Source organism: Scomber scombrus, chromosome 21, assembly GCF_963691925.1.
Source record: "Scomber scombrus chromosome 21, fScoSco1.1, whole genome shotgun sequence".
Taxonomy (NCBI): domain Eukaryota; kingdom Metazoa; phylum Chordata; class Actinopteri; order Scombriformes; family Scombridae; genus Scomber; species Scomber scombrus.
Genome location: NC_084990.1, coordinates 20,755,595 through 20,783,201, shown reverse-complemented (window position 1 = coordinate 20,783,201; position 27,607 = coordinate 20,755,595). Strand labels below are relative to the sequence as shown.

Genomic DNA, 27,607 nt, shown 5'->3' with positions numbered 1-27,607 from the left:
TTTCGTCCACATTTCCGCTGTACGGGCATTTGCACAGACTGACAGGGCGCGTCAGCCAATAGCAAGCCTCGAATTGACAAACTGACCAATAGCAGCGCTGCAGGGGAGGGTTGTTATCAAGTCGTAAACGGGTAGTAACAGCACAAGCAGGTAAGTAAGATTTTCTCTTGTTATTTTTCCCTTTTTAAAAAAAATTAACAAATGCACCGCTTGTCAGGTTAAAAAAACACACATTCGGTTAAACCTTTTTGTGTTTCATTTGAGCGTGTTGTGTAAATTTTTTTTACAAGCGCACTTTTTCTGCAATAACGTGCAAAATAAAGGGCAGTCATTGAAGAAGTCAGGATGGGAAGCAAACAAGCTAACGAGCATTTAGCTTAGCATCGCTTAGCTCGGCTCACTGTTATTGGCCGAGCCGCTCAGTGTTACTACCCCCCCTCCTCAAAACACTAGCTTAGAGAAAGTAAAATATATCTCAAAAATATTAACTACCAGTACACTCCTTTAACACTGCAGTCAGTAAAGAAGCTCCTTTTCCCTAACTACAGCGTTTAAATTTCGTTGCTAGGCATTGACGTCATTGAACGGGTAAAAACTTTTTCATTATAAATTTTGCAATGCGAGTGTAGGTAAGGTAAAAAAAACAAACAAACACAGACAGTCAACAAGACAGTTAAAAGATAAGTTCATCATTTTTGACCCCCCCCCCCCCCCCCCCCAAAGTCTGTCTTAAAAAAAACTGTCAGATGGCTAAATGAACACTGAAACATGTTTTTCTTTCCATAATTGTTCTTCCTGTTCATACTGACCATTAGAAAATCCCTTCATAATGCATTTACAATGTAAGTGATGGAGGACAACATGCACAGTCCTCCTTCTGTGCAAAAATGTATTTAAAAGTTTATCTAAAGATTCAGTCGCCCAAATTAGTCAAATCAAATAAATGTCTTCCAATGTTAAAGTCTTTTTAGTGCCAAAGTCCCTAACCCTAACCCTCTTTTTTCATTCCTCCTATAATCATTCCTCCTGTTACTGACCAGTAGTGATGGAGCACAAAATACTCCTGTGCAAAAATGTATTTAAAAGTTTATCTGAAGCTAATATGAAGCTTCAGCCGTTCAAATGAGTCAAAACTAGTAGATATTACAGTCTTTTTAGTGCCAAAGTCCCTCTTTTTTCCCCTATTTTTTCGTTCCTTAGATAATATTTCCATTTCTAATGTCTGCGTAGTCACTGTAATGCTAAGGCAGACTTTTAACATATACCGGTATGTAACTAAATTATTAAACTCTTAATTTTAATTTTGAGCTACATGATGCAAATTAGAATATAAATTAGGGATTCATTCTTACATCATTGAACATTGAAACCTGTTTCTTTCCATAATCATTTCTCCTGTTAATACAGACTATTAGTGATGGAGGACAAAATCCACAGTCGTCCTCCTGTGCAAAAAAATGTATTTAAAAGTTGAAGCTAATATGAAGCTTCAGTCGTCCAAATGAGTCAAATCAAGTAGATATCTTTCAACATTACAGTCTTTTTAGTGCCAGAGTCGCTATTTTTGTTACTAGGAACCGACTGATACTGGATTTTTGAGGCCGATACCGATATTAGGGAGTAAAAAAATTCTAAATTGGATATATTGGCCGATAATGATATGTAGATAAACAAACTTTTTTTTTTGTAATGATCCCTCAGTTTTTCTACAACCAGCAACAGTTCAGTGTATTACTTTATTGTTTAAAATGAAACAGCCAACTTCTCTAGGAAATTAATAATTAAAATTAGGTATGAAATAAAAAAAAAAAGCGGAATAAAAACAAAAACATGCATGTATTTAACTTGAATTAAGAAAATGGGTCAAATATACATAAAATGCTGCCTTTATAACTTAAAATATATATCGGCAGGTACATATAGGACAACATATTCACAGATACCAATATATCTGTGATAGGTCGATATTGGCTGAATGATATATCGGTCAGGCTATATTTGTTACTATACTTCCACTGCAGCTCAACAGGAAAACACAAAGAGGGAATTTGGTAAAGAAAAGTCAGTAAATGTGACAGATATCCACTTAATATAACTAACTCAGACTGCTTCAGATAGACTTCTTTCCCCCATCACTTATGTTGAAAGCACATTTTAAGCCAATCTTTTAATAACCTGAATGAACAGGAGGAATCATTACAGTCAGGAAAATGTCTTTCACTGTTCATATAAACACCTGACTGCCGTTTTAAGACAGACTTTAAAAAAAATGTGAACCTACCCTTTAACAACTTTATTTACTGAGCCTGGCTCTGTGCTGAAATATTCGACTAATGTTTGTCTGTTCTTTCTTCTTGTTCGTAGGTGTCATGTTATCTCCACATGTGGACCCTGGGATTATGGCCCCTTGGATTATTAGGTGGAGTGTTTCAACAATGGAGTTAAAGGTATTCCTAAATAAGTATGATTATTATTTATTTTTAGTTTTTGAGTGTTTCTGACAGAGCCGGAGGGTGGCACTCTAAACCAGTACTCACCCGTGCTTATGGGCTCTGAGAATGAGATTGTGGATACTCTCAGACCGAAATTGGGTTTACTTTTTAGGGTGCCTGGGTTGCACCCTTCATCTCGAGGAGCCACAAGGTGCAGCATCTCATTGGGATACTTACAGGACTCATCCCAATGGGGAGACTGGGCATGTCCGATTGGGAGGAGACCGGGAACATGCCGGGTGGATTACGTATTCCGGCAAGTGCAGGAACGCCCTGGAATTCACAGTGAGCTGGAGGATATAGCTCTGGAGCTTAAAGTTTCGGCAACTTTTCACAGCCTGTTGCCACCATGAGTTGGACCCTGACAAGAAGATGGATGATTAGATCGTTTTTTTTTTGGAAATTCCCTGTTTAGCAGAAGAGGATAAATGCAGCTCATTGGATAACTATCAAAGCCATCAGCAGTTTGATCCTGACATTTGAAGGCTTTTATGCAGATATAAATCCATATAATTTCGAACACAGGCAGAGAGACTGACTCTCTCTCTTTCTCACACATAATTATGCATGTATACACTGGTAGTCTGATAATGCACAGAGGCCATGCCAGACCTGTCGGAAGTAAGTGGTATGCATTCATTTGCATAACTTAACAGTAACGGGTGTACGTCAGTGAAAGTCTCGAGCATTGGCTGATCAGAGGTAACGAACCCATCTAAATTCACAACACTTACGTAAACACATGATTAGGGCGCTTAAAGTAATGGCGCACAACATTGTCATATTAACATTTATATGTCTTTCCTGGGAAAATCTTGTAGTGCACAGGAAGCGATAAACAGTTTATTTCAGTCTTACATAAAATAAACTGGATTAGTATGAGTAATGATAGTCACTAAACAGACACAGGCGAGTAATAAATTATACTTTCTCAGATGAAATTCAAGATTATATGTCGTAGAACTGAACACAGTTCAGTACACATAAGTGCTTGAATGCACTTAAAAATGTGAAGTACATATATATTAGTAAGTATAATGTTGTTAGAGGCCTTACCATTACACCATTACACTGTAACATGAGGATTTATTTTGTAATAAGTGCCAAAAAACACTGAGCGACTGAACAAATGAGACATTGTTGAACTGTGGAAGTTCAAATCCTTTAGATATTATTTCTAGTAATGTGGGCGTTACATTGTAATACTAGTCGCTGTAATGCTACGGCACACTTTCATCATATACGTAAATTAATTATGAAACTCTTCATCTTAATTTTTGAGCTACATGATGCTTATCTTGTCAGTCAAAATAGTTAAAAGGAAATACAAGGCTGTATAAATAAATAGATTAGATGCACAGTCCTATTTGTAATTACCAATAGTACAGAGATGGGTACAAGTAAGCAATACCTACAGTATAATGCAGTCAAACCTAATATATCCTGCAACAAGTAATTACATTTCTAAAGTTCCGGCCTGGGTACAAAACCAAGTATCAACAACTGCCAAATACTGAAGGCCAGCATTCAGACGTCAGGTTAAATTTGTTGCCTTGTTAACTTGATATTTGATCAGGCATTTCCAAATTGGAGTCACAATTCTGCCAATTTCGGACATCTCTTTAGGCCTTCAAGTTTTTCAAGACAGAATTTAACATTTGAGAACTTGGCCTTATTTTAATATCTCTCAAAACAAGTATTGAGTTTGATATTGGTACCTGAACCTCAAGCCTTTTATTAGTGTCAAAAATGTCTGTTTCAGACAATACTCAGCCCTATTTAGAGCTTGTTTGTACAATTTTGCTGAGACTATAATCGTAATTGTTTTATATAATCATGAGACTGCAATGTAAGGTGTTGTTGTACTAAATTATAAAATATTGGGTTCATCTTAATCCACTCAATTAACCAACTAAATAGTTACAGCCTCAAATTACCAATTACCAACCTCCTAAATGAAAAAATCTCAAGGCTTTTGTATTAGATCAGATGAATTCCGATTACATAATATTGGCGTCCTGGCTTTTCTGTCCACCCCCTGTAGTTTCTGTAGTTTAATAAATGGTTATCAGTGTAGGTCGATAAACTATAAGCTGCTGCTGTTTGGTACCCCCCCCCCCCCCTATTGGCACACAGCAGGTGATGTTTTATATTTGCTCTGTGGCTGAATTTAACAATTTTGAGTATTAGAGCTCCTTCAAGTGGCCACTAGATGAACCTTCAACAAAGGCTGCTGTAGTGGTGGGTTGATCCAAAGCTCCTTTTGAAAAGTGACGTGGAAAAAAGAAACAGACACTCTAGACTCAGCTCAGGTGTCTTTTAAAGGGTTAATCCCGTTGCCTGCAGTCAGAGTCAGAAAAACAGGTTTAATGCCAAGTAGGTTAGCACGATGAGGAATTTGCTCCCGGTGGTGTGATGTATAGTGGCAAAAAATAATAAAATAGAAGGTAAGAGAAAAAATGATTATCTGTAAAAAGTAAGAGAAAAATGCCACTAAAACAAAAGATAGGTGATCTAACTATATTGAGAAAAATGAAAAATGAAAATGTAAAAATATATAAGTTTAAATAAATGATTTTTACTAGATATTAACCAAGAATGTGTAAAAGTTCATATTATAAAAAACTGTAAACAGAACATGTAATGCACAAATGTTAAATTACAAATAATTATGTTCATGTAATGTGCCAGTAAATCAATGTGCCTTACTTTAATGCAATTATTTGTAATGTAATAATAATAATAATGATGATGATAACTTTATTTGTATAGCACCTTTCATGCAATAAATGCAGCTCAAAGTGCTTTACAACAAAAATAATTTACAGACACCAAGTGCTTCACATTAAAAAAGAATATAAAAGGAGCATAGAGCAATTGTTTAAACAAAGAACAGAAAAGAAAGAGGAAAGAAATAAAAACAATGTAATATAAGAATAAAAATAACAATAGTAAATGGTAAAAGTAGCTAAAAAAGAGACTAAAAATATATAAAATCAAGTCAAATACAAATTAAAAGAAGTGCAGCAGTGACTGATAGAAAAGCTAATTAAAAGAGAATAGATAAGTTTTTTGCTTTCTCTTAAAAACAACAATAATAAATTATGTAAGACCTAATTGCAAAAAGAAGCACCTGTTGTAATTGTAGCTATTTAGAGGAGCAAATCAGTCCCTTTTTTAAATGTAGAGGGCAATATGTCAGTTAATGCTTTATTTGTATGTGTACATGTGCTTTATTTGGACACCAAACATGTGCAGTAATGCCATATTTATTGCATGTATGGTTGGTGGAGAAGAGTCATAAATAGCAGAGGAAATATCTTCACTTTACTTCCAAGTAGCACCTTTTTTAACATTTATTTGTATATATATATATTTCAGCTATCTTTTTTTTTTGAAGACAATGCCCTCCTGTGGTATCTTCTTTTTCAGCTTTTTTCATGTCGTTTCTTATCTGCCCTTTACTCTAGTGGTGAGTATGAGAAATGTCTCCCGCCTACCAGCAAGCAACACGCACACACACACGCAAACACATGCACACGCACACACACAGCACTTCTATGTTTGTCAGACTCAAATCCGAGGGAGAGGAGCTAGCCGCCATTTTCTAAAGCGTCTCTCCCTAAAACGAGAGAAAAGGGCTCACGACAAAAACTAACCATCGGGATTACATTTCTGCTCGCCGAGAGTCTGGATTTTTTGTGCGGGGGTGGCGTTGAAACCCCTCCACATGTGAGGTGTTTCGGAGTTAGAAAAGGACTGTTTTTTTCACGGCCCCCTCGTCCTTTATATATTCCGGCTCGTAAGCAGCGAGGGCGAAGCTAGTAGCAGCAAAGCAAGCAGCAAAGCAAAAGCGAGGTGTAGCTGGTTGGAGCGGCTGATACGAGAGCTGGGCCTTCTTCTCTCCTTTCTGGTTGCACTTAATTTTTAATTTTTTTTCTTTTTCTTTTTTTTATGGGGACCTGTTTAATGGCTTAGCAATCGAGTCAAGACGTTGTTTTTTTTTGGCGTTGTGTGTGATTAGCAGCAACCCTTCATTTTTTTTCCAACCCCCCCCCCCCAAAAAAAAAAAGCTGCAAAGGGGGGATTGTTGCCGAAATTCCCTCGGATAGTGCAACCTCGTCACGTGGTAGGTTCCTCCTTTTTTCTTTGTTAGCAGAGCTAGCTCAGACACTGACTGGCAGAGGGTCTACTCCCTACCACACGCACAACTTCACACGCTGCTTATATATGTATATATATATTTGTGTGTGACATATCTGCATTAACGCTAACGTCACTGGTTTGATTACACAACCCTCCCTGGCTTTTAGCTTTATTATTATTATTATTATTATTATTAGTGTGGTGGAGAGGAGGAGAGGGGGAGCAAATGACGGTCACCATACATTTACAACAACAGGCTTCCTGTATGTATTTCCTTGAATTTGCAATGCATAACCATGTCTCTCTCTCTCTCTCTCTCTCTCTCTCTCTCTCTCTCTCTCTCTCTCGCTCTACTTTCTGTGTGTGTGTGCGCAATAGTAATGTTTTAAAATAAGTTGTGGGTGTTATTGTAAAAGGGAGGGAGAGAGGGGGTATTAAGATTAAGGCGTGCTATGTTGCAGTATGTGTGTTTTAACATGTGTGGCTTTAAAAAAAAATGTTTAGTTGCATTTTTTTTAACATTGGGGCGTTATTGACTTGAAACTATAGCAGCAAGTCACTTAACATGTTTACTTGTCTTTTTATAAATGAGGGTTTTGTGTGAAGCTGAAAAACACAAATCACCAAGTTGGAAAGGAGAAGCAGGGAGGGAAGGAAGGAAGGGGTTGCTAAAAATGAAAGCAACTCCTTTGCTCCATATATATATATATATTTATATATATTTAAAAGAAATCACCCATATTATGATGAGAGGTAGTGTTAACACTGCAGTTTGCACGCCAGCTTGCGAGCAGGTTTGTGTTTCTTGCATCAGCAGCTTTAACCGAGCTAACATTAGCCAGGAAAGGCACAGCATAAAGGGGGTTATAAAGCCACATAATTCATCTTTTCGCTTTTTGCTCGGTTGATGTGGTGATCGGTGGTGGATTTCTCTATTCTTCCTTGACACGGTTCACTGACACAAACACAAGTGTCTTGGTCGGTTCATGGGTTTTTTTCCGCGGAAGCTGTTGTGAGGACTCAAGGTTGTGAAATAACGTTGTTACGCAGTCTTGATCATAAGCTCCACTCGTCCTTTTTACATTTTTATATATATATATATATTTGACATTTGTGGTGATTACGTTATGGTTGGCTAACAGTGGATGTGGACGGGTTTTTTGTCGCATCTCCAGCCAGACACAATCTTTATGGAGTATACTGTAGTCTGTAGTTGTAAAAAAGCATGTTAAACCACGGTTATCTATTCACTGACGATAGCTGTTTCATATTTCCTCTTTTTATCTCGTAAGCATGAACGGGCTCTCGGTGTGTTTGGAAGCGGAATAGGCGGCTTTTTTTTTTTCTTTTTCTTTTTTTAAGGTAGATGAATTGCATTGCATAATCTTGCTTCGGAAATACCAACATGGCGTAGTGCGCGCTGACTAGAAACTGCGGTGAAATACTGAGCCCCCCATTCATCCTGACCCTGCAGACGGATACACGGGAAGATGCAGCTTCTCTTTCATCTGGCGTTTTGTTTGAAGTCGAGCTTTTTTTAATGATTTTTTTTACAACTTTTATAGGCGAGCCTCTATTGCTATTGCTGATATGTTAACTGGTGCTTCACCTTTTTTTAATCATGGCGTTTGCGTGCCTCATATAGTTATATAACATACTACATGAGATAGTATGCATAACTTATCTCTTTTTAACCATATTAGCTGCTAATAATGATTGGTAAATTAGGAAGGTGTAATAGGTTGAGCTGAAATTGACACAGGGACCTAGAAAGGATGACATCATGTGCTTTGGACTAATGCTGGGGCCTAAATCCACCTACTTACACTCCCTGTGTGGAGCCCTGCTGCACACTGACTTGCCAGGCCACATGTAGGGCAGTGGGGTTTGGACAATTTGCATTGCATTTTCTGCTTCTTCCTTTTTCTTTTGGAATTCCTGAGCTTATTCTTTTGTAGAGGAGCCTTGTAAGTACAATTACAATGAAGGCTTGTTCACACATGCATGGGTGTAAAGTAGGGGGGAATTATTTATTGGCCTGGGATTTAGCTCAGATGTCTGCTGTTATTCCATCTTTATCGTAATAGCATCCCACACCAACAAGGTTAGAGCACATCATAAGTATTTTTGTATTTATAGGAAGAGGATGTTTGTAGCCCTGTAACCCTGATCCATTATTGTGATTACAAAGGAATCAAATTACTCTTTCTGGGTTTTGTTTGTCAGCCCAGGTCAACAAAAGTGTCACCAGTTCATTTGATTAGGCTTTTGTTTTTAGCTGCATGAGTCGTAGACATTTACTTTTATGTGTGAGTTAGTCTGTGAGACTCAGTTTTAAGCAGTGGTATTAATGCATTTACACGGTTTATATTTGGTGTCAAATGTTTTTAACAAATGCTCCTTTCTTATGTGTTTGGTGTTTAGTAATTTTCCATTACTCACTCTAAAAGGCCCACAGAACCTGTAGTACAAGTATTTTAGTTGCATGTTGTTGTTGTTGTATATAATGGTACAGCGTGACTTCATGTTGCTTCTCATAGATTTTCTACTTGAAGGAATGATATGTAATATTATGGAGACACATTTGTAGATAAATACTTCATATTTTTGTGTTAATTTAGGTTTTTGAATCCTCTTGGTCACAAAGCACTTTCATTGTGAGATCAAGCTGTTGTATTTTATATAAATAACATATATTTGGGCTCTCATGTTAGCTATCATTTCTAATTCAGTTGTGTTCTCAATAATTGTGAGTGCATTAATACAAATTAGATTTAGGAAGAGCTGCTGGATTCAGTATTAAATCAAGATTTTAACATATTTAAGGGAGTGTCTCTATATGTTTATTTACACTATGTAGGGGTGTCCATCATTGTGCAAGGTTGGGAATCTTATCTCTGAATTGTTGATAGGAAAATATCTCCACCCGACACCGTCCGATGCCAACTGGGATCAAAATTTGATGCAATAATGTTTTATGTAGACTCAAGTGTTTGGGTTAATTAGATTACTCTGTTAAACTTTATTTTTTGTCTCCCCTCTCTTCCGGCCCCCCTCCTTTCTGTTATTCCCAGGCTGTCCTCTGGGGCAGTAAGCGGGTGGTGTGGAGCAGGCCGCGGTGCCCGTCCCTCTGCACTGCATGGCTGCGATGGCGCCCGCTCTCACCGACGCCCCAGCCGAAGCTCACCACATCCGCTTCAAACTGGCTGCCCCATCCTCGAGTCTCTCACCGGCCAGTGCAGAGAACAACGGTAACGCCAGCAACATCCTCATCCATAGCAGTGGCCCAGCTAAGTGCAAAGCCGCCCCCGAAGAGTGCCCCCTTGACTTTTGCAGCGACCAGGAGCAGCAGCAACAGCAGCCCCAAGCCGACTCCGTGGCCCAGGCCTCGGCCCTGGGCAAGCTCCAGCCACTGGTGGCTTCTTACCTATGCTCTGATGTGACACCTGTCCCTTCAACTAAGGAGTCAATCAAGCTGCAAGGAGTCCTCATTAAACAGTCTGTGTTAAAAGGCCACAGAATACTGCCCAGCTCCCTGCTCAACGGCGGCGGAGACTTCCTTTTGAGGAAGAGGCAGATAGAACTGTCTGGCGGCCAGCTCAAAAGCCTCATGAGTGGCAGCACAAACGGAGGTGGCCAGCCCATGGCACCTGTCAATGGCCTGGCCAAAAAGCTGGCCACTATGTCTGGCTCTGGCTGTGTGATGGCAGTGAATGGTGACAAACCTTCTGCCACCACAGACTCCCAGTCCCAGAACCTGCCCTTGGACTCAGAGACCTTGACAGCTACCTTATCAGGGCATATCCCGGTGAAAGGAACCCTTAAACAGAAGCATTCCTCTGGGGTTTCTCAAAATACAGATGGAAAAAACCTTGAACCACCAGTGCTTCAGTCCGCTGCACTTCCCCCCTTTGCCCATGACAACAACCCTAACCCCTCTATACAAGTAAATTTGGAGGAGGCTGATTCACACACGCCCACCGGTCAGCCGCAGGGTTTGGACAGAGAGAGACCAGGTAGCAGTCAGCAGGGCTCCCCCTCTTACACACCTTCACCGCAGCCTCCCCTTCCTTGTAGTTCTTCCTCGGACAGCCTCGAGGCCCACGTGAGGGAGCGCACCCTCCTCAACACCAGCCGCCAAGCCGAGATCGAAAGCCGGCTGCGGCGCCTGCGCAAACGTCTTCAGGTGGTACAGGCGAAGCAGGTGGAGCGGCACATCCAGCAGCAGCTAGGTGGCTTCTTGGACTCGGCTCTCAGCCGGCTCCTGGCTGGTAACCGTAAAGAGCCGGCGACCCCCACGGCTACATGGAGGACCGGACGCCACTCTTCGTCAAACAGCAGAGACGGTCTCGGCCGCTTCCTGAAAAGTGGCGCCATGCCCTTGGAACTGGAGAGGCTGTATCTGAGTGGGACGGCCAACCTTCACTCAGCGGAAAGCGCCTTTGACTCAGATGTAACAGAAAGTAGCTCTGGAGGGGACTCTGACCTGGAGGAGGAGGAGCTGACCAGAGTGGACATTGAACAGCGGCATGTCAAAATGTAAGTTTAAAGCGTCGCTCGTTTGCTGAGATGTAAAGCTCGCTCAAAGCTATATACATGAGTGCATGGAAAATTCACTCCAGCATAGAATTCAGCATTTATGTGGAGGAAAAGTTGTAAAAATCCACTACAGGATTCAGTAAGAGTTGATTAACTATATTAACTCATATTACTCTCATAACCACGGTGCTTTTAGCTCAACTGTCCTGTTAAAAAGTCCCTGTGTTTCCAGGCCTAGCAGGTGCTCATGACAATTATAACTGCCTGATCTGCCCCAGTAGTGGTTGGTTCAAACTCCAAGGGGTAGGGTAAAGATATCATTTGCCCAGCGAGCATGTTATAGTCGTGTGGGTGGTATCTATCGTCCTGTGGAGAACACAAAAGGCTCAAATGGACTCTTAGTTTAATAAACAACAAAAAAAGCTCCCTCTCGTCACACAGTGCTTCCTCCTGAGAGGGGCCGAGGCTGAAACTGAACGTTCTGTTTATCTGCAGAGCGAACAAGTGAGCGCCCACAGAGCCGGTAAATATTTTGATTTTTAACTGAAACCAAGAAGAAACACTGAGTTTTAGGGGGAGGCAGTGCTGTCGGGTTGTTTTTTTTTGTTTTTGCAGAAGGTGTGAGTTTTAGGTTTCTACATGCATACCTGTTGTGATGTCAGGTTTCCCCTCAGCAGGAGCTTTGCAAATGTATTCCATGGGAAGTTCACATCACAGTCCTCGTTTCTGTGTCATTAGTGTCGAGGAGAGAGGGGAAAAAAACAACAACCAGCAGGTGGGTCAGTGGCGTTAATGGACTAACTGACCTGTGTAGGATTGGGTAGATTATTAACAAAGTGGCTGAGAACACTGATTTTTTTTTTATGATCCCTTTTTCTGTGTTGACTTTAGACCTTTGACCTAAATATTTTTCAATACTAACAGGAAGCTCTCTGTGTGTGTGTGTGCGTGCTGCATGCATGACACAATAGCAAAGGCAGAGTTGCTTGTGTAGTGACTTGTTCATACTTCTCTTATCCCCTTTTAAAGATCAGAGGAGGTATGAGATGAGGGCATTGGGTGTTAAACAGGCAACGTGCACCAGGAGATACATGCATATATACATTTTTTATACCTTTTTAATAGGGGCAACATCCATAATATACCAAATATTTTTTTAAATGAATGGTCGAAATGTTTACTGAGATGCAAATGGGATAACTAGTAACATCACAGTACTTAAAAACAATAATTTTCAAGTAAATTTCCACTCCTGCCTGTTTAAGGGTTAAGGTCCATTTATAGAAAGTTAGTAGCTGTGCAGATTTATTAGACTACTATCCTCCATGATTCAGATATTTTTGTGTTTTATTGAATCATAAATTAGAATTTGACTGTATTTGTATAAAAGCCCTACACCGGCTTTAAAGCCTTGAGTTGGCTGTTATGGATGTACAAAATTAGTCAGACTGATCATTAACATCCACATCAGTCAAGCTTATATATATATATATTGTTTGTCCCTGTAATTTTGTGTCTAAGGATGTCTTAATTATATTTGTGTGCCCCTCAACTGGACACAAGCTCTTTAAATATTGAGTAATTCTGATTAGGATGAGGATCAGTTGAGCTATTAATTATAAGTAAAGGATAAGTGATGATATGAGCGTCCCCCCAATTATAATAAGAACAGCATGGTTCTGTTGTTTTCTGGTAGTCAAAGATGTACTTATCTGGAGGGGCTTTGAAAATCGAGACCCCTTGGGAATAGTAGGTGTTTTCCCACCATTAACAAACGGGTCTTTCAAATACAGTGAGAGCTATAAATCGGTTTATTTCTCTGTGTAAGAGTGAATGTTTGTCAGAGGGGTCGGCTACATAATGCTTGTGATGAAAAAATGGGCAAAGCAGCAACATTTTAAACAGTCATTTCTTCCTAATTTGAGTTTTAAACAGGACCAAGAGTATTTATCATGTGCATATTTTGTGAGCATGTATCGAATAATTAAAATCTCATAAATATAAATACCCTACTAAGGACAAAGAAGTTAAAGCCTGCATTAATTAAAGGCCATCAAGGTGTTATGGTGGGGTGGATGCGTGGGGGGATTGATTTATAGACGTAGGATTTAACCCTTTGTTGTAGCCCTACCTCAGCACAGTCATACATTATGAAGCAGTATTGTGTGTTTTTTTCTCTACATACCCAGAGCAATGTTCTCCTTTCTGTTTATATTCTGTTAAAATAATCTGACTCTGGTTGTTAGCTGTGACTGAGACCAATCATATTTCTCGTAGCCTCTATACAATCCATGTGGCATTACATTTCTTTTTGAAAAGGCCCTCCTGAAAGATGTTTGAGGTATTATTCAGATTTAACAGCAGGGTTACGGGAGCTGCCTCAATGGTACAATGGTAATATGACTCCTGCCTTGGCTTATTACAGTCATTGATGCTTTTGATGCCATTTTGAAAACATTATCAGTAGTATTTTTTTTCCCTTACCTGCTTCAATCTACTTATGTATTTCTAATTTATTAACAGGTAGGATACATGTAGGCTTTGTTATGTTTAAATTAAATGCAACTAATGCCATGAACGTAGCACTTCCAGCCTCAGCTAGTATGCAGTCCGTCTCCCTCGTCTCATTTCCATAGTCGAGCGTGGAGGACTGTCGGTCCGAGCGCTTGATTGGTTTTACTTATCAGGTCTGGTGCTGGATCCAGATACCTCAGCCGTATATCTCCACTCAGCAGAAGCAGCAATAGAAGTAGTTTGTTTAAGACACTCTATGTGCTGTATTTCCTCTTGTGTTACGTTTGGCCTGTGCTTGTCACACCATGCTGATTTGTTTGTTTGCCAACAGGTGGAGTAAATTGTCCTTTTAAAGAGTGAAATTTTTGGCAGAGTTGTTTGATGTTTGTTCCTCTCTAATGCATAGGCGTTGTCCAAGTGTAAAAAAAAAAAAAAAATTACAAACAAGTCATAAAAGCAGGCATACACCCACCTCTCTCTGTCTGTAACTTTCTCTTTGATGGTTTAAGTTTTCCTTTGAAACAGGATGAGATGAAGATACTCAACAAAACGCACCAAAGCAGACAAGAAAGCGCAAGTAATGGTGGTTTACAGGGTAGGGCTGGGTGACATGAAAATGGTTATATTAGTCAGAATTGATAGTTACCACAATAAATGCCTGATCATTATAAGTTTAAAGGCTGAATGTTTGAGGTCAGAACATGAAAAACAACAAAACATGTCACAATTTTGAGGTAAAACATTACTAACAATTAAGGTGATCTTTGTTTTACATCAAAATATGCATGAGTAACATTGATTAAAATCATTCTTCAGCCCTTTTTTCTCAACAAAATGAATATCTTAGTATAAAAACTAAGTGCAGTGTAATACAGCACACATGTAAGACAGCTCAGACTAATTTATACAAATGAAAACAACCCCGGCCACACAGCCTACAGAAATCACCTGACATGTAGTGTGGGAAGCGGCGTGTTGTCTCATTTCCTGTTGCCGGTGTGTTTTGTTTTTTTTCTGTTACAGGTCGTGTTTTGGGTTTTTTTTCTTTGCAGCTCTCGCCCCAGTTAATTTTGCTGTATTCATTACTGCAGCTAATTACCTGCTGTACATTTAAACTTACACCTGTTATGCTCAAGCACTTACAGCTCTCTCTTCTTTTCGTTTAGCCACTTTCTCACCAATCCCACGGTTGTTCTCACACTATTCAGATCTGCTAATTACTTTAGCTTTGCAGTTAGCCACGGCCTCTCTCTCTGTCCCCCCCCCCCCCTCCCTCTCACTCACTCACTGTGTCTTATGTATAGCTAACGGCCTCATTTTAGTTGATAAGCATATATGTAATAAATGTAGTTTTATTCCCGGTGAATTAGAAGTGTGGCTCGTCACCATGGAAACCCAGTCATTACCTGCTATACTTAGCCAGCTCCCAGTAGCCGGTGTCTAATCGAACCAGTGTAGATCTGCTAATTACTTAGCTTAGCAGTTAGCGATGGCTTCACCCTTTCCCTCTGTTTAATTTTGTTATATTTCTATCGAGGAAAATTATATCTCGATAATTGGTAATCGTTTCATTGCTCCCAGCCCTCATGTAAAGGCAGGTGTGGAGCCTTTAAAAAACTAAAATAATGATGATAATAATAACTTAATTTATATATCCCCTTTTTAAAAACAATGTTTACAAAGTGCTTTGACAGACAAAGTAAAAAGCAGTACAGTACAAAACAAGACACACAACATAGAGAGCAGTAGCAAGACCGACATTGACAAGATGAAGGAATAGGACAATCAAATACAGTAAGGAGATGATGAAAATATGTTATAAAAGTATATCAATAAAATAGAATGTGATAAAAGACAATAACAATAAACAAACTTCACATAAAAGCTAGTCTGTAGAAATGAGCTTTGAGAAGTGAAGCTTTCGGCACCCATCTTGCCCCATGCATGATAAGGTTGTCTTCTCTTACAGCAAACATGATGCTTCTTGTTGACACACTAATGCGAAAAGCTTCCCAGCAGCCAAATATTGTGTGAGTTCTTTTTTTTAAAATGTGAAGCAGCTCGAGTATCTCTTCACTGTTATTGTCAGCTGCTAACTCCTCAGTGTGTAGCTGAAGGTCTCCGTTCATGTATTGATAGTTTTTCTTAAGTGGATAAGTTGTGTTTTGTTTTTATAATGGTATCAATATGAAATATCACAGGTGAAAGTGAAAGTCTATGACGAGTTTGTGCAAACATCACACTTTTGACATTGAAGTTTTAAAGATAACAATCGTAGGTTTTACTTTCAGACTAAATTTTCCCCTACCACCACTGCACGTGATAAACAACCCAACCCAACCAAACCAGATGCACTAAGCATTTCTGTTTATAGGGGTAAATGTAACACACCACAGTAATTTGATAATGAATCTAATTGATTGGGGGTTGTGGGGATCAGATTAATTACTATACTATATAACTATAATCTATACATGTAGACCTATATAATGTCCTCCTGAAGCAAATATTGAGACGCTGCCTGCTTCATAATGCTTCTCTTTCCACACTGTCACAATAGCGCACCTCATTCATAGGTTTTGTGAGTGTTTGCCAAGCGGTGGCACATTTAAGCCCCTTAATAACTCCTCTTGTTTCGACGGGAGTGAAAAGCTGCCATTGGGAAATTTTAAACCTGTCCGTCTGTAACGCCATCACGAGCAGCTGCCTGATGCACAATTTTATAATCATTCATCATCATCATCATCATCCAACCGGCAACAAGTTTTAAAAAAAAAAACTGGTTCTCAGCTCTCTCTCTCTCTCTCTCTCTCTCTCTCTCTCTCTCTCTCTCTCTCTCTCCGAGCCCGACACAGGAGAAACCTTACCTCACTGTGATGAACATGGTAGTTTTCCAGGAAGTAGTCTCTCTCTCTGTGTGTTTGTGTGTTTGTTTGCGTGTGTAACCATAATGCCACATTTTCACAACTGAACATTTTAGCCTCAGTCACCAATTAATGGCTTACAGCACCGTGCCGGTAAACACCATAGAAAATGTAACGCCGTCTTCTTCTTTAAGGCGAGTGCCACCTCAATAATTTAACGTCAGCTGAGTTGACAGCCGTGTGGAAAAACAAACAAGCAAACAAACCTATTTTGCATCGCTTGTTTTGGATGCGCCGTATTGCTTACAACTAATCCACCCCCTCCTCTCCCGTCATCCCCTGTCTGTCTATAATGTATACATGGTTTCCCGTATCTTAGAGGATTGGGGGCCGGCCAACATCTGTTGCCGTGCTTACACTCGCTGAGGCCTTTTATGCTCGAGCCAGTGCGTCTGTCTGACTCTGTGTGTGTGTGACGTCCATAATGGCCTCTAGCAGGGTGTGGGTGCTGCTAGCCTTTTTTTAAAATGAATGTAAATATGCCAGTCTCCTTTTCTTTTTTTATACTAGCATTAGAAATACATATTAATGGAGAGGCTGTAATTTAGGCATGTTACAGTAGTTGAGAAGAGAGTGGGCACAGTTTTTTTTCTTTTTCTTTTTTTTTTTTTTTTCTTGTTTCTGAGGCAACAATAAATGCCCATCAGGAAATCTCAGATCTTACATAATGCCTCTCATAGACTTGAACCAATGAAAATGTCTGGAATTGTTATCTGACTAAGCTCTAAAAATGTGCCGGGGGTTCGAAGGGCTCGAGTAGGATCCCAGGCTACGTGTTGCTCGTATGGTCTCTATGCAGTAAGGCTGTTAAAATGCCTGTCTTCCTGCTGCTCTTGAATTAGGGTAACTGGGTTGGCTGAGAGTACAGCGTGCCTTTCATGCTTATGGCTCAGCATTACTCTGCAGTCTGAGTAGCTTACCCATGTTTTTTTTTTCTCTATTTTTCCTTCCTTCTCTTTCCATTCCTTTGTGAGTGTGTGTGTGTGTGTGTTTATGTACGTACATACATATGCGAGCGGCTGTATAGGTTTCTGTCCTGTTTGACACATCTGGATGTGTTTAGCTCAGGCCCAAGTTCCTCAACACGAACCCACAGGCGTTACATAACCCCCCTCTTTTATGTAATGACTGCTGCAGCTCTATCTGGCTGAGTTTGCTCTCTCTCTCTCTCTCTCTCCCTCTAGTTTTTCCTGCCCCACACCCTGTCGGCCTTGCCTTGTTCAATCCTCGACTCCTGAGCAGTTTCTTCCTGTTAAAGAAAGAAACAAAAAAGAGACTAGTTTAACCAGCTGCCCTGTGAAATTCCTACCAGTCCTAATCTGAGAGATTGTCATTTCAGTCCCACCTCCATTACCCCCCTTTCCTCTCCAAAAAAACCCCAATAACCTTTTCAGTATTTGGATAATTTTCTGCTCTTTTTAACATGCTTTTGAAAATCCTTGACTCCAGAGAACAAAGAAATTAGAAATGACAGCTGCTGCTTTGATTTCCCTTGTTCTTGTTACCGAGCATGAATGATGACTGAACGGTTAGTGGAGCATAATTGCAAAGTGGAGTTTTTTTGTTTCACATGGAAAAGCAAAATGTCTGCAGGCTTTTTACCTCTACTCATTACAAATGTTCCTCTGGCAGATTTTGAGCTCAATTATCACAATGTAAAGTGGAAATTATAGAATTAGTGGTCATTTAATGCACATAACAATACAACATAACTACCTTATGTACTGACAGGCTAACCACTTTTGAGTATTTGTCATTAATCCTAATAGACTAGGTTGTTTTCCCCCACTCATAATGTCCTTAGCTACACAGTGCACCATTACAGCCTGAATTAAAATGCCAATGTAGTTTAGATTAGACACATTTGACAGGCCGATAGCTCACTGCTGTGCTTTAATGGCCTATTATAATCCTGTTCTTTTTGGTAGTCCTCAAGAGGAGGTTTTGGTAAACCCTTAACTTATCTTAACCCCTTCCTCCTCTTCCTCCTCAGTCTGACCAATACATGGACTTTCATATCCTGTTTTCAATCAATGATGGCACATCTGCGTAACATTAAAGGGGGACTTATTATGTTCTTTCCTTATTTTTAGTCTCATATATATAATGTTGGATGTTTATTTTGAGCATGTGGCAAGTAAGTAAAAAACAAAACAAGAAAAACAAATAAAGTGAGCAGTAAACATCCTGCAAACTCTCAAAGATTTGGATAAACATCATACATATTACATGTTGGAAAAGGATGTGTAATATAACTAAATTAACGTAATATTCATCATATATATTCAAGTTACAACCAGCTACTCCAGTGCAGTTATTCACAGCCCACATATCCACCCAGTGTTAATCAGATACAATTTAGACAATTACCTCATACTTCATCCTACCCACCCTTCCTCATCATTATACCTCTTATGTCTTTTGTTTTTTCTGGTACATATTTTTTGACCTTATTTATATTTGGACTATGCTTGAGTTCAGTATCCAAACCACGTTCATATTAAACATGATCCTCAGGAGGAGGAGGGGAGGGGGGCTTTTTAAAGAGGGGCTACATAAAGGGGCCAGTATAAGATAAATAGACTCCCAGAATAAAAATGTAGAGCTGGAAATGAGCATAATGGAGGCTAAAAACTCAAACTGTATGTTGTGTTAGAAAGTGGCCAAGCGCAGGTAAATTCACAGAGGCAGCAGCAGCAATAAGTGTGTGATGGACATACACATTGCACGGCTGTTTAGTGGAATTTATGCTGAAAGGTTTGCTTTGTTTCATTTATATTTTGTGGAAGAGGTTTATTGTATTAAAAAACTGATTTATAAGAGTAGCAAACTGATAAAAGAGCACGTCATGTCCATCTTTTACTAAACTGTCTATATTGGAGTGTGGGATACAGTATAACGAGCATGTCGAGCTCTTATTTCTGAATACTTGTCTCTCGCACTCTGCTCAACATGTGTTTAACCTTTAACTTTGTGAGATCACGCCAGAGTCCATCCTGTCAGGCTTCACAAGTTGTGCGCTTGTGCAGAGTCACCACGGATCCTTAAAGTCTTAAAATGTCTTCAATTGTAGGAGAAAAGGCTTTAAATTTGATCTGAGCTGGAGGAGAGTTAATGAGTGTGATTATATGTGTTCAGTTTATTTTATTTCTCATTATTTTACATAACCAACCAATCAACTTATTAATTAAACTTAAAAATAAGATGGAACTATAATGAAACTATATATAGTTGCAGTCCTATATAAATGACTTCAAAATAAGCTTAATTTCAACCTACTACTACAGTAAATTCCTGCTTTTGCATAATTATTATATGTATGTTAGTCATTATATGTGCAGATACCCTGTTGTGGCCTAATAGTGGTTCAGACCACTCAGCCTGTCAAGAACTAACAGCAGCTACAGACGCAGTTTAAATAATAATACTAAAGAATTTATGTAGTATAGCAAAAGAAATAAATTTGTTTAAATTCACAGTTTAAACAAAGCTAATAAAAACATAAAATCGATGAGATAGAAGCGAGAAAAAATATTTAAAAAACAGATTAAAACAAAGAAAACCATAAAAATATAAAAGCAGTCTGTAGACTTAGATATGAAGACAGCGAGAAACTAACATATTCTGACTCATATTTAGTCTTTACACCAATTCACATTCATACATTCTCCATCAGTCATTAATAAATGTTTGATTAATCCTTAATAAAGCTGTCAGAGAGCACAGAGTGTATTATATTTATTTATGGGGCGGGGAAAGACATTTGTAATCATTATTTTATGGTCCATGAGAACATTTTATGCAATATGATGAATGCAGCTGCACAAAAGTGTTTGAATTTCTATTTGTGTATATACAAACACATTAGTAAAGGTCCATCTAGAAGAAATGTGTATGTTGTGTTTTTACAGCTCTCAAATGTAAAAAAAATAAAAATCTAATTTGACCCCAGAACAGTATGTAAGGGTTAATGTAGATGCTGCTTTAGCACCACTTCTATCAGGCCTGGAGGTTTTTTAATATAACTTCATAGTGAGCTCTAATGATTTTGCTTGCTAGCTTTCAGAGTTCATCTGAAACTGCAGCTTGTTGTTGTTGTTTACTCTTTGGCTCTCTCTTACTATGTCATATGTTTTCTTAATCTAATTGATTGAAGTTAGCCTGTTTATAGACAGATGATTCATCCAATTACCTGCCAAGTGTTTTTCTTTTTTTTCCTTCTTTTTTTAAAGTGACCTTTTTCCAGTTTCCAAAGCTCAGTGTTAAAAACCATCTGGTGTGTGTGTGAGGTTATTTCAGCCTACGTTTACCCTCCGTTTTTGTTGCGCTGAGAGATGAAACAATAACAATATATCAGTTTATTTGCCTGAACAAACGGAGAGAAATTAAAATCAGCTCTGCCATTTTTTTGGTAAAGTGCGCTGCAGAATACAAGCGTGTGTGTGTGTGTGTGTGTGTGGAAAAAAACAAAACACACCTCCACAGCTAGAAATGCTAATCTCCTTCCACCAGGCAGTAGTGTCTCCATATGGAAAGGAAGTCCACCACCGCCCTTCCACCTCTCTCTCTCTCCAGTATTAACAAACACACTATGGAGGAAAGGAAGGCAGGAAGATGAGTGATGATGGAAGATATTTCTTGTGTAATAGCCAGCACAGTTGTGGAGAAAGACAAATCTGTAAAAGTGCAGGTTTAACCAAAAGATGATGAACTTTTTGACACATAAATTATGATATAAATGTGAATTTTGTGCATCTTATTGTGAAGGAGCAACCACTTGTCTCTTCCCTTTTCTTGGTAAATTTCCAGAGGAAGGAGAGATCAGGTGAAGACATGTGGCCGGGCTGTCAGGACCACGTTTTTTGGGGGTTTCCCCCCACCAAAGTGTTAATGTTAGTTTTTGGAAAGGGTCAGTATGGTATAGGCGGGGGTTCCCAGTACACCACACCATACAACATATGTGCTGCATCCAGAGAAGCACCACAATGGAGAATGTGCTGACAGCCAGAAAAACGGTGGCTGTAGTGATTGCCGCCGGTGCTTTTGTGTGTGGGAGTCGGGGGTATGGTGGGGGGGGGTGTGGAGGGGTGGTGAGAGAATGAGGAGGAAAATATGTCCTGGTTAGGGGAGGGGGGTGGAGCTCCTACTGTCAGGAGGAGGAATTTCTCAATGCTTCACACTGACTCCTCCTCCTTCACTGTGATGATTAAGGTCACTGGACTCGTAATGGCCTGTGTGTGTGTTTATATTTATACTAACTTCAGATTTCAGCTCTTCCTGCAAGACTTTCACTGTCTCTATTAAAGCTCACCAGCTTTTTAAATGGATCCTGGTGCTGATTTTTGCATTTAAATTAACTTTGCACACATAATCCTTTGTTCAATCCAGCTTCCGAAGTTTAAAGTGTCTTTGCAGTGTAATAATCTGAATGTACAGCCCCGTCTATCCAAGGGATCATGACTCTCCAGTTCACATTACACCTGGCCCCTCTCTCTTTCTTCCTCTCTCTCTCTCTCCCTCCCTCCTTCTCCAGATCGATAGTCCACCCACTGCTCCAGCTCACACTGTAATAATCGGCGCGCTAGACTTTGTGCGCCACACTTTGCGCCACCACCGGTGTTGTTGTTGTTGTTGTTTTCTGCGAGTCTCTGCAGGGACACGCAGATGCAAATGCACTCGCCAGTAATGCATTGATCTGATGCACCAGCCCCACGGGCGTGTTCGGAAGCAGCAGCGTTGCAGTTGTTTGTGAACACTCACCGGTTCACTGTTTGTGCAGAAAGGAGCCAGAGTCTTTAGAACAGCAATAAGGAAATGTTATTTTAGCAGGAAATGCTGCTGCAGCTGTGTTTTGCAGCACTGTCCTTGATGCCGTATTGCAGTGAGAGAGGGAGTTAGAGAGTGAGTGAGCTGAGTCGATTATGAGACGAGCTAAATGTTGCATGTGAGAAAAAAAGGAAGAAATCAAGACGCCTCTCATTGCACTGATTGGTCGCTGATGTCTGCGACAAAAACCCCCACAATAACTGTCCTTCCGCTCGGCTTCACATTAAGACAGGATTCCTGGTTGGATTATTGGTTATCCCAGTGTCTGCTGCACTGTTCTCTGACCCAGCCCCACCCCCATCCACCCCACCTCCTCCTCCAGCACCCAGTGGCCTGTAGATTGCTTTTAAAGCCCGTCTGTTCCTCTCCAGGCTGCCAGAGCTTCCCGGTCCTTGTTGTCCTTCTTTTTTTCTTTTTTCTTTTTTTTTTACGCCCCTCCTCCTCCCCCTTTCCCACCCTCCCTGACGTCTCCTCCTCTCTCTCTCCCTCTCTCTCTCTCAGCAGTAGCTTTTTTTCCTCCACTTCCTCGTCCACGGTGGAGCGCTGAAAATTGAAAACAGAGACACGGGTGTGGGGAGGAGGAGAAAGCACAGAGGAGTGCAAGGTCTATCTTTGTCTGCCATCTGACTCATTATTTTCATTGTTCAGCCGTGGTCACAGAACCAAAAAAAAAAAGAAAAACCTCCATATTTTGATAAAATGGCGCCCTCTGTGGTCGCTGCCACACAGTACAGGAGCAGACATTTTCCTCTCATGTCTGCCTTTGAAATGCCCATTCTGTGTGTCATACTGGTAAAATGGAGTACTCTGCTCTCTGTTGGCATTCATTTCTTTGCCCGTTGAATAAATCTGTGAAGCCGTAACCTCCTAATTTTTACGTCTCTGCTGCACTTCAGATACACGTCTGATCATGTAGTGTTTTTTTATTTTATTTGAAGGCTTTTACAGGCTGCCTGCAGTTGTCGTTGCTGGGAGCTTTTTGTTTAATGCTGATTCACTGACCTCTGCAGTCTGACAGGGGAAATGCTTGGATGCTCATTAGAAAGTGGGTTTTAAATGATCAATTATAGTGGTTTTTTATCAGTATTTTGTGATGAATTTCAATGCCTACTAGGACATTCACCACACCGGTCTGTACACTGTATTACAGCTGTTTAACTCCATTAAGGAAAACATGTAGATATAAACATGTAGAACACATATTTGTTGTGTATGGATGGTTAGGACTGATTCATGCATCGTTTCACCAAGTATGTCATCTGTTAAACTTGAATAAGCATTCACACCCTCTTTTTTTCCCCTTCTTTTTTCCCCCTCCCTCAGATGGAAGCGGGCGGAGAGCCGCTACACAGTGGAGAGAGCTGCCATCATCAGCCACTGGAACTGGCTCCAGGCCCACATCTCGGACTTGGAGTACCGCATCCGACAGCAGACCGACATCTACAGACAGATCCGTGCCAGCAAGGTCAGTATTTGTCTGTGTGTGTTTGTGTGTGTGTGTGTTTGTGTGTTAAATGTTCAAATGTCATTCAGCTCCCACACTCAGTCCTTCTACCAGTGGTTATAAGAGTAGATAGAGTGCTGTGATGTAGATTTTCTCTCATATATCACAGTACATGTCTTCAGGGTGAGATTATGACACTCAGGTCTTGACTCTGCAGGGCTCAGTAGAGTTAGGAGGCGTCGCCCCCAGTGCAGTGCCTGCAGGTGGGACAGAGGTGAAGGCCGAGCCTGTAAACACTCAGGTAAGCAGAGTAAAGGTGGACAGAGGGCGTGTTTTCCACCTGTGCTGTCGTTGTCTCTCGGGGCTTTAAATGCAAACCGAATGATTTTTATGAAGTCAGTGGTCTGTGAGCAGTCAACAGTTCGAGGTTATTCTTAGCTGTCATATGCTTCAGTATTGTGTGCTACATCTGAGTCAGGAAGTCTCACCAGGATATTGTGGAGTGTTTTGTGAATGTTGATCCAACAAAAAAAGGACATTGTGCTCATGTTTCACTTGTTTAAATAAGTGTTAAAGAGAAGAGAAGTTTAAATGATCTTCTTAAACCTTCCTGCAGCTGTAATGTATGTGATCATATTATATTATAACAAATGCTCAGCAACAAGCAGATAAAAGAACATATGTAAGCTGCTGTTTGAGTAGCATTTCAGCCCATTTACCTACATTAACAGAGAAAGAAAATATTAATAATACTTGTAACGAATGAAATGAGAGGAATCAGCCTTCTTTTTGTAAACCTGTGAAGTTCACAGTAAATATTTGATTAAACCAGACTTCACTGAGCACTCCAGTTGTCTGAGAGTTGAATATGAGCTGTTAGACTTGTCAGGTCGACTGTCTGGGTTCATTCACAGCTGCCTGTTAATCAGTGAAACCTTCATGTTGCTTGTTCTCGTAAATCAAAGCATCTGGTGGAAGTTAAATGCTTTTTTTTATTTTTTTATCTGCCCCTCAGGTCTGAAAATTAATCAGACAAAAGAGCTTCAGTGTAATATGCTGCTTCAGCTTCCACATTCAAATAATTGCCAAATAATTTACAACAGGAACGAGTCTGTCTCTGGATACGTCTAAATTGTTTATATTAAAGTTTATATTAAAGTCAGACTAGCACATCTGCAGGTGTGGCTTCTTATCTCGGTTGCTTACATTTAGACTTTGGTATTTTTGATTAGTCATGCAGTCAGTTTTCACTTTCCATCAACTTTAGTTAATGATTTTACTGCTTTGCTGTTGGTTTAAAACCAGAAAAAACAGTTTTCTCCAACAGATTTCTGTATAAACATTATAAAAGAAATAATGAATTTGCAAGCATGGAATTAGTGAGATATAATTAATGTGAGACATCTTCTAAATTGTGATGGCAAGAGCTAGAATAAATTATGTTTGATTGGAAACTATTAAATGTGTTCATTTGTGTGTAAAAAGCTTATGAAGAAGGAGCTCCATGCCATGCCTCTTGATGACAGTGCAGAATAGCGTTTTAAAGTTCGGGGACAGCCCCGGCCTCGCTCTCACGAACCCAGTCTTGAATAATTCAAGGCCACAGGACTGGGATGATTCAGTTTGTCTATTATGTAGTTTCTTTAAATATCCCGGGGTCCGCTAAGTGCCCTCGGTCAGTCTGTGTTCTCATGCCAGTTAACACGAGGTGTAGTCTCACTGGCTTTAGTCTTATCTGTCGATGCAGGATGTCGGTTCAGAACGGCTGGAGCACACAGGCTCCACCCACGTCGCCAACGCGGAGCCCGGCCCCTGGAAAGGTCAAAACGGACAGCCAGTCAACGGCGTCCTCAGCAGGTACAGCTGACGATGATTACCTCTATCTCAGGCTCCCAGAGGGGGAAGCTGCTTTTCTGAAATTCTTGATTAAAATTGATTTTACTGCTGCTACAGCCGGGGTCCCACCGTGGATCCTTAAAAAGTCTTAATGTTTTAAATTTTTAGTTTTTGATATTCAAGGTCTCAAAATGTCTGTAATTGTAGGAGTTAAGGCATTACATTTGATTTGATGCAATTCTATTATGTTATTTTTCATTATTTTCTGATTATTTTACATAACCAACAATCAACTTATTAAATAAGAAAATAATCAGCATTGGAACTATAATGAAACTAATCATTAGTTTCAGTCCTATATAAAAGATTTTTTAATTATATGTCACAGAAATGTTATTATTTTGTCCTTTTAACGAGATATTAAATTAAAAAGGGCTACAGCATCTTAAACTGAAATGAAGTCATCAGGATTTAAATTTTGCATATCTAAATATGATCTAACATGCTGACATAGTGTAAGATGTATAAAGAATAATAATGAGGGACTCTTTCATCTCATGATTATAACTCATGTTGACACTTTTCAGAAAGACAAAGTAGACTTCTACGTGACTTCCACTAATATCTTACAAAGTGTTTGTATTTTATTTAAAAATCTGCTCTGTTGTTTGTCCTCACCACAGGATGGCAGAGGGCGCCGACGCCAAGCACCAGCAGCCGTGTGACAGCACATGTGTGGCTGCACGCACACGACCACTAGTCAGCTGTCGTCGGCGGCGGCTCATTCAGCCCAACACTGTGCCCAACCTCAACGGCAAGGTGAGTTTTCATCGGCCGTCCGTGTGGGTTCACGCATGCTTAAAGGTCTCGTCAGAGCATGCATCAAATGTCTCAATATTAAAAATTCACACATTCAGTACATTCACCTTTTTAAAGGGACTGATTTCATTCTTGGACTTATTTTTCAAAGATCTCAGACAGAGATTAAGAATAGTCCTAGTCTAAACATTCAGTGAACATATCCACTGAGAAACAAGTCTGGTCTTGAACTAGGCTTAATCCCTCTCTGGGAAATCAGCCCTCAGGGTGTTTTAGCCTGCACTTACTGATTAGTTTCCTGGTTTGTAACCAAATAGCTGAGTAAACAAGAAATGCCTGACTTGCTGGTGAAAAACTAGGCCATCTTCCTTCAGAGTGGAAACAACGAAGACGAGTAATCACCCTTGTGACGACTCACAAGTTTTAGTTAAGCAGAATGGAAACACTGGCTGATTGATTGTGTGTGTCAGCATATCTACAGCGCACTGAGGTTTAAAATGTCTAAATGTAAGGCCTTTAAAATGATTAAAATGTCCTAACATGCAGATTTCTGTGCTACTCATTACATGAACAGAACAGTAAATATACAATCCCACTTTTCCTTCAGTTTTTAGTAAATGCCAGCAGGAATCATTACTTTTCAGCCTTTAATTATACAGTGAATTTTAGGTTTCAGGATTGAAGCTGGACTGATGTATAATCTTTAATTGCTGTTTCTGGTTTTAAATTAGTCTGAATTTCATTCCCTGGTGGAAATAATTTGAGGCTTATTCCTGAAATATGGAGGTAGTCTCATAGCTACTGAGCTGTATTACATGGTAAAAAATGCCTTGAAGTAAATGGTTCTTAATTAGAGCCTCACTGATACTGGAGGTATGGGGGAGATGCTGATAATAGAGAGCAAAAGAATTACAATATTGATATATCGGCCAATTAGCTTATATACACAAACATCCCTCAAATGTGGTTATCAAACAGTTGTGACATAGATATGCAATCGAGGCTGTGATTCTTTACAATTTAACATTTAACCATATTGTACAAAATGACATCAGTGCACTGAAACA

General features: G+C 39.8%; 1 protein-coding gene across 2 annotated transcripts in view; it reads left to right on the top strand.

The window, feature by feature from the left end:
• The first annotated feature begins 6,017 nt into the window (after positions 1 to 6,017).
• Positions 6,018 to 27,607, top strand: part of LOC134003292 (KAT8 regulatory NSL complex subunit 1-like) — a 30,055-nt gene continuing 8,465 nt past the window's right edge. Inside the window, exons 1-6 of one of the 2 annotated variants that reach the window (XM_062442437.1) lie at positions 6,018 to 6,621; positions 9,713 to 11,177; positions 23,765 to 23,906; positions 24,103 to 24,186; positions 25,633 to 25,742; positions 26,405 to 26,540. In XM_062442437.1, the coding sequence (XP_062298421.1) occupies positions 9,778 to 11,177; positions 23,765 to 23,906; positions 24,103 to 24,186; positions 25,633 to 25,742; positions 26,405 to 26,540 (1,872 nt within the window). In that variant the 5' untranslated portion in view covers positions 6,018 to 6,621; positions 9,713 to 9,777. The remainder of the gene's footprint in view (positions 6,622 to 9,712; positions 11,178 to 23,764; positions 23,907 to 24,102; positions 24,187 to 25,632; positions 25,743 to 26,404; positions 26,541 to 27,607) is intronic. The other variant, XM_062442438.1, reaches the window with a different exon arrangement.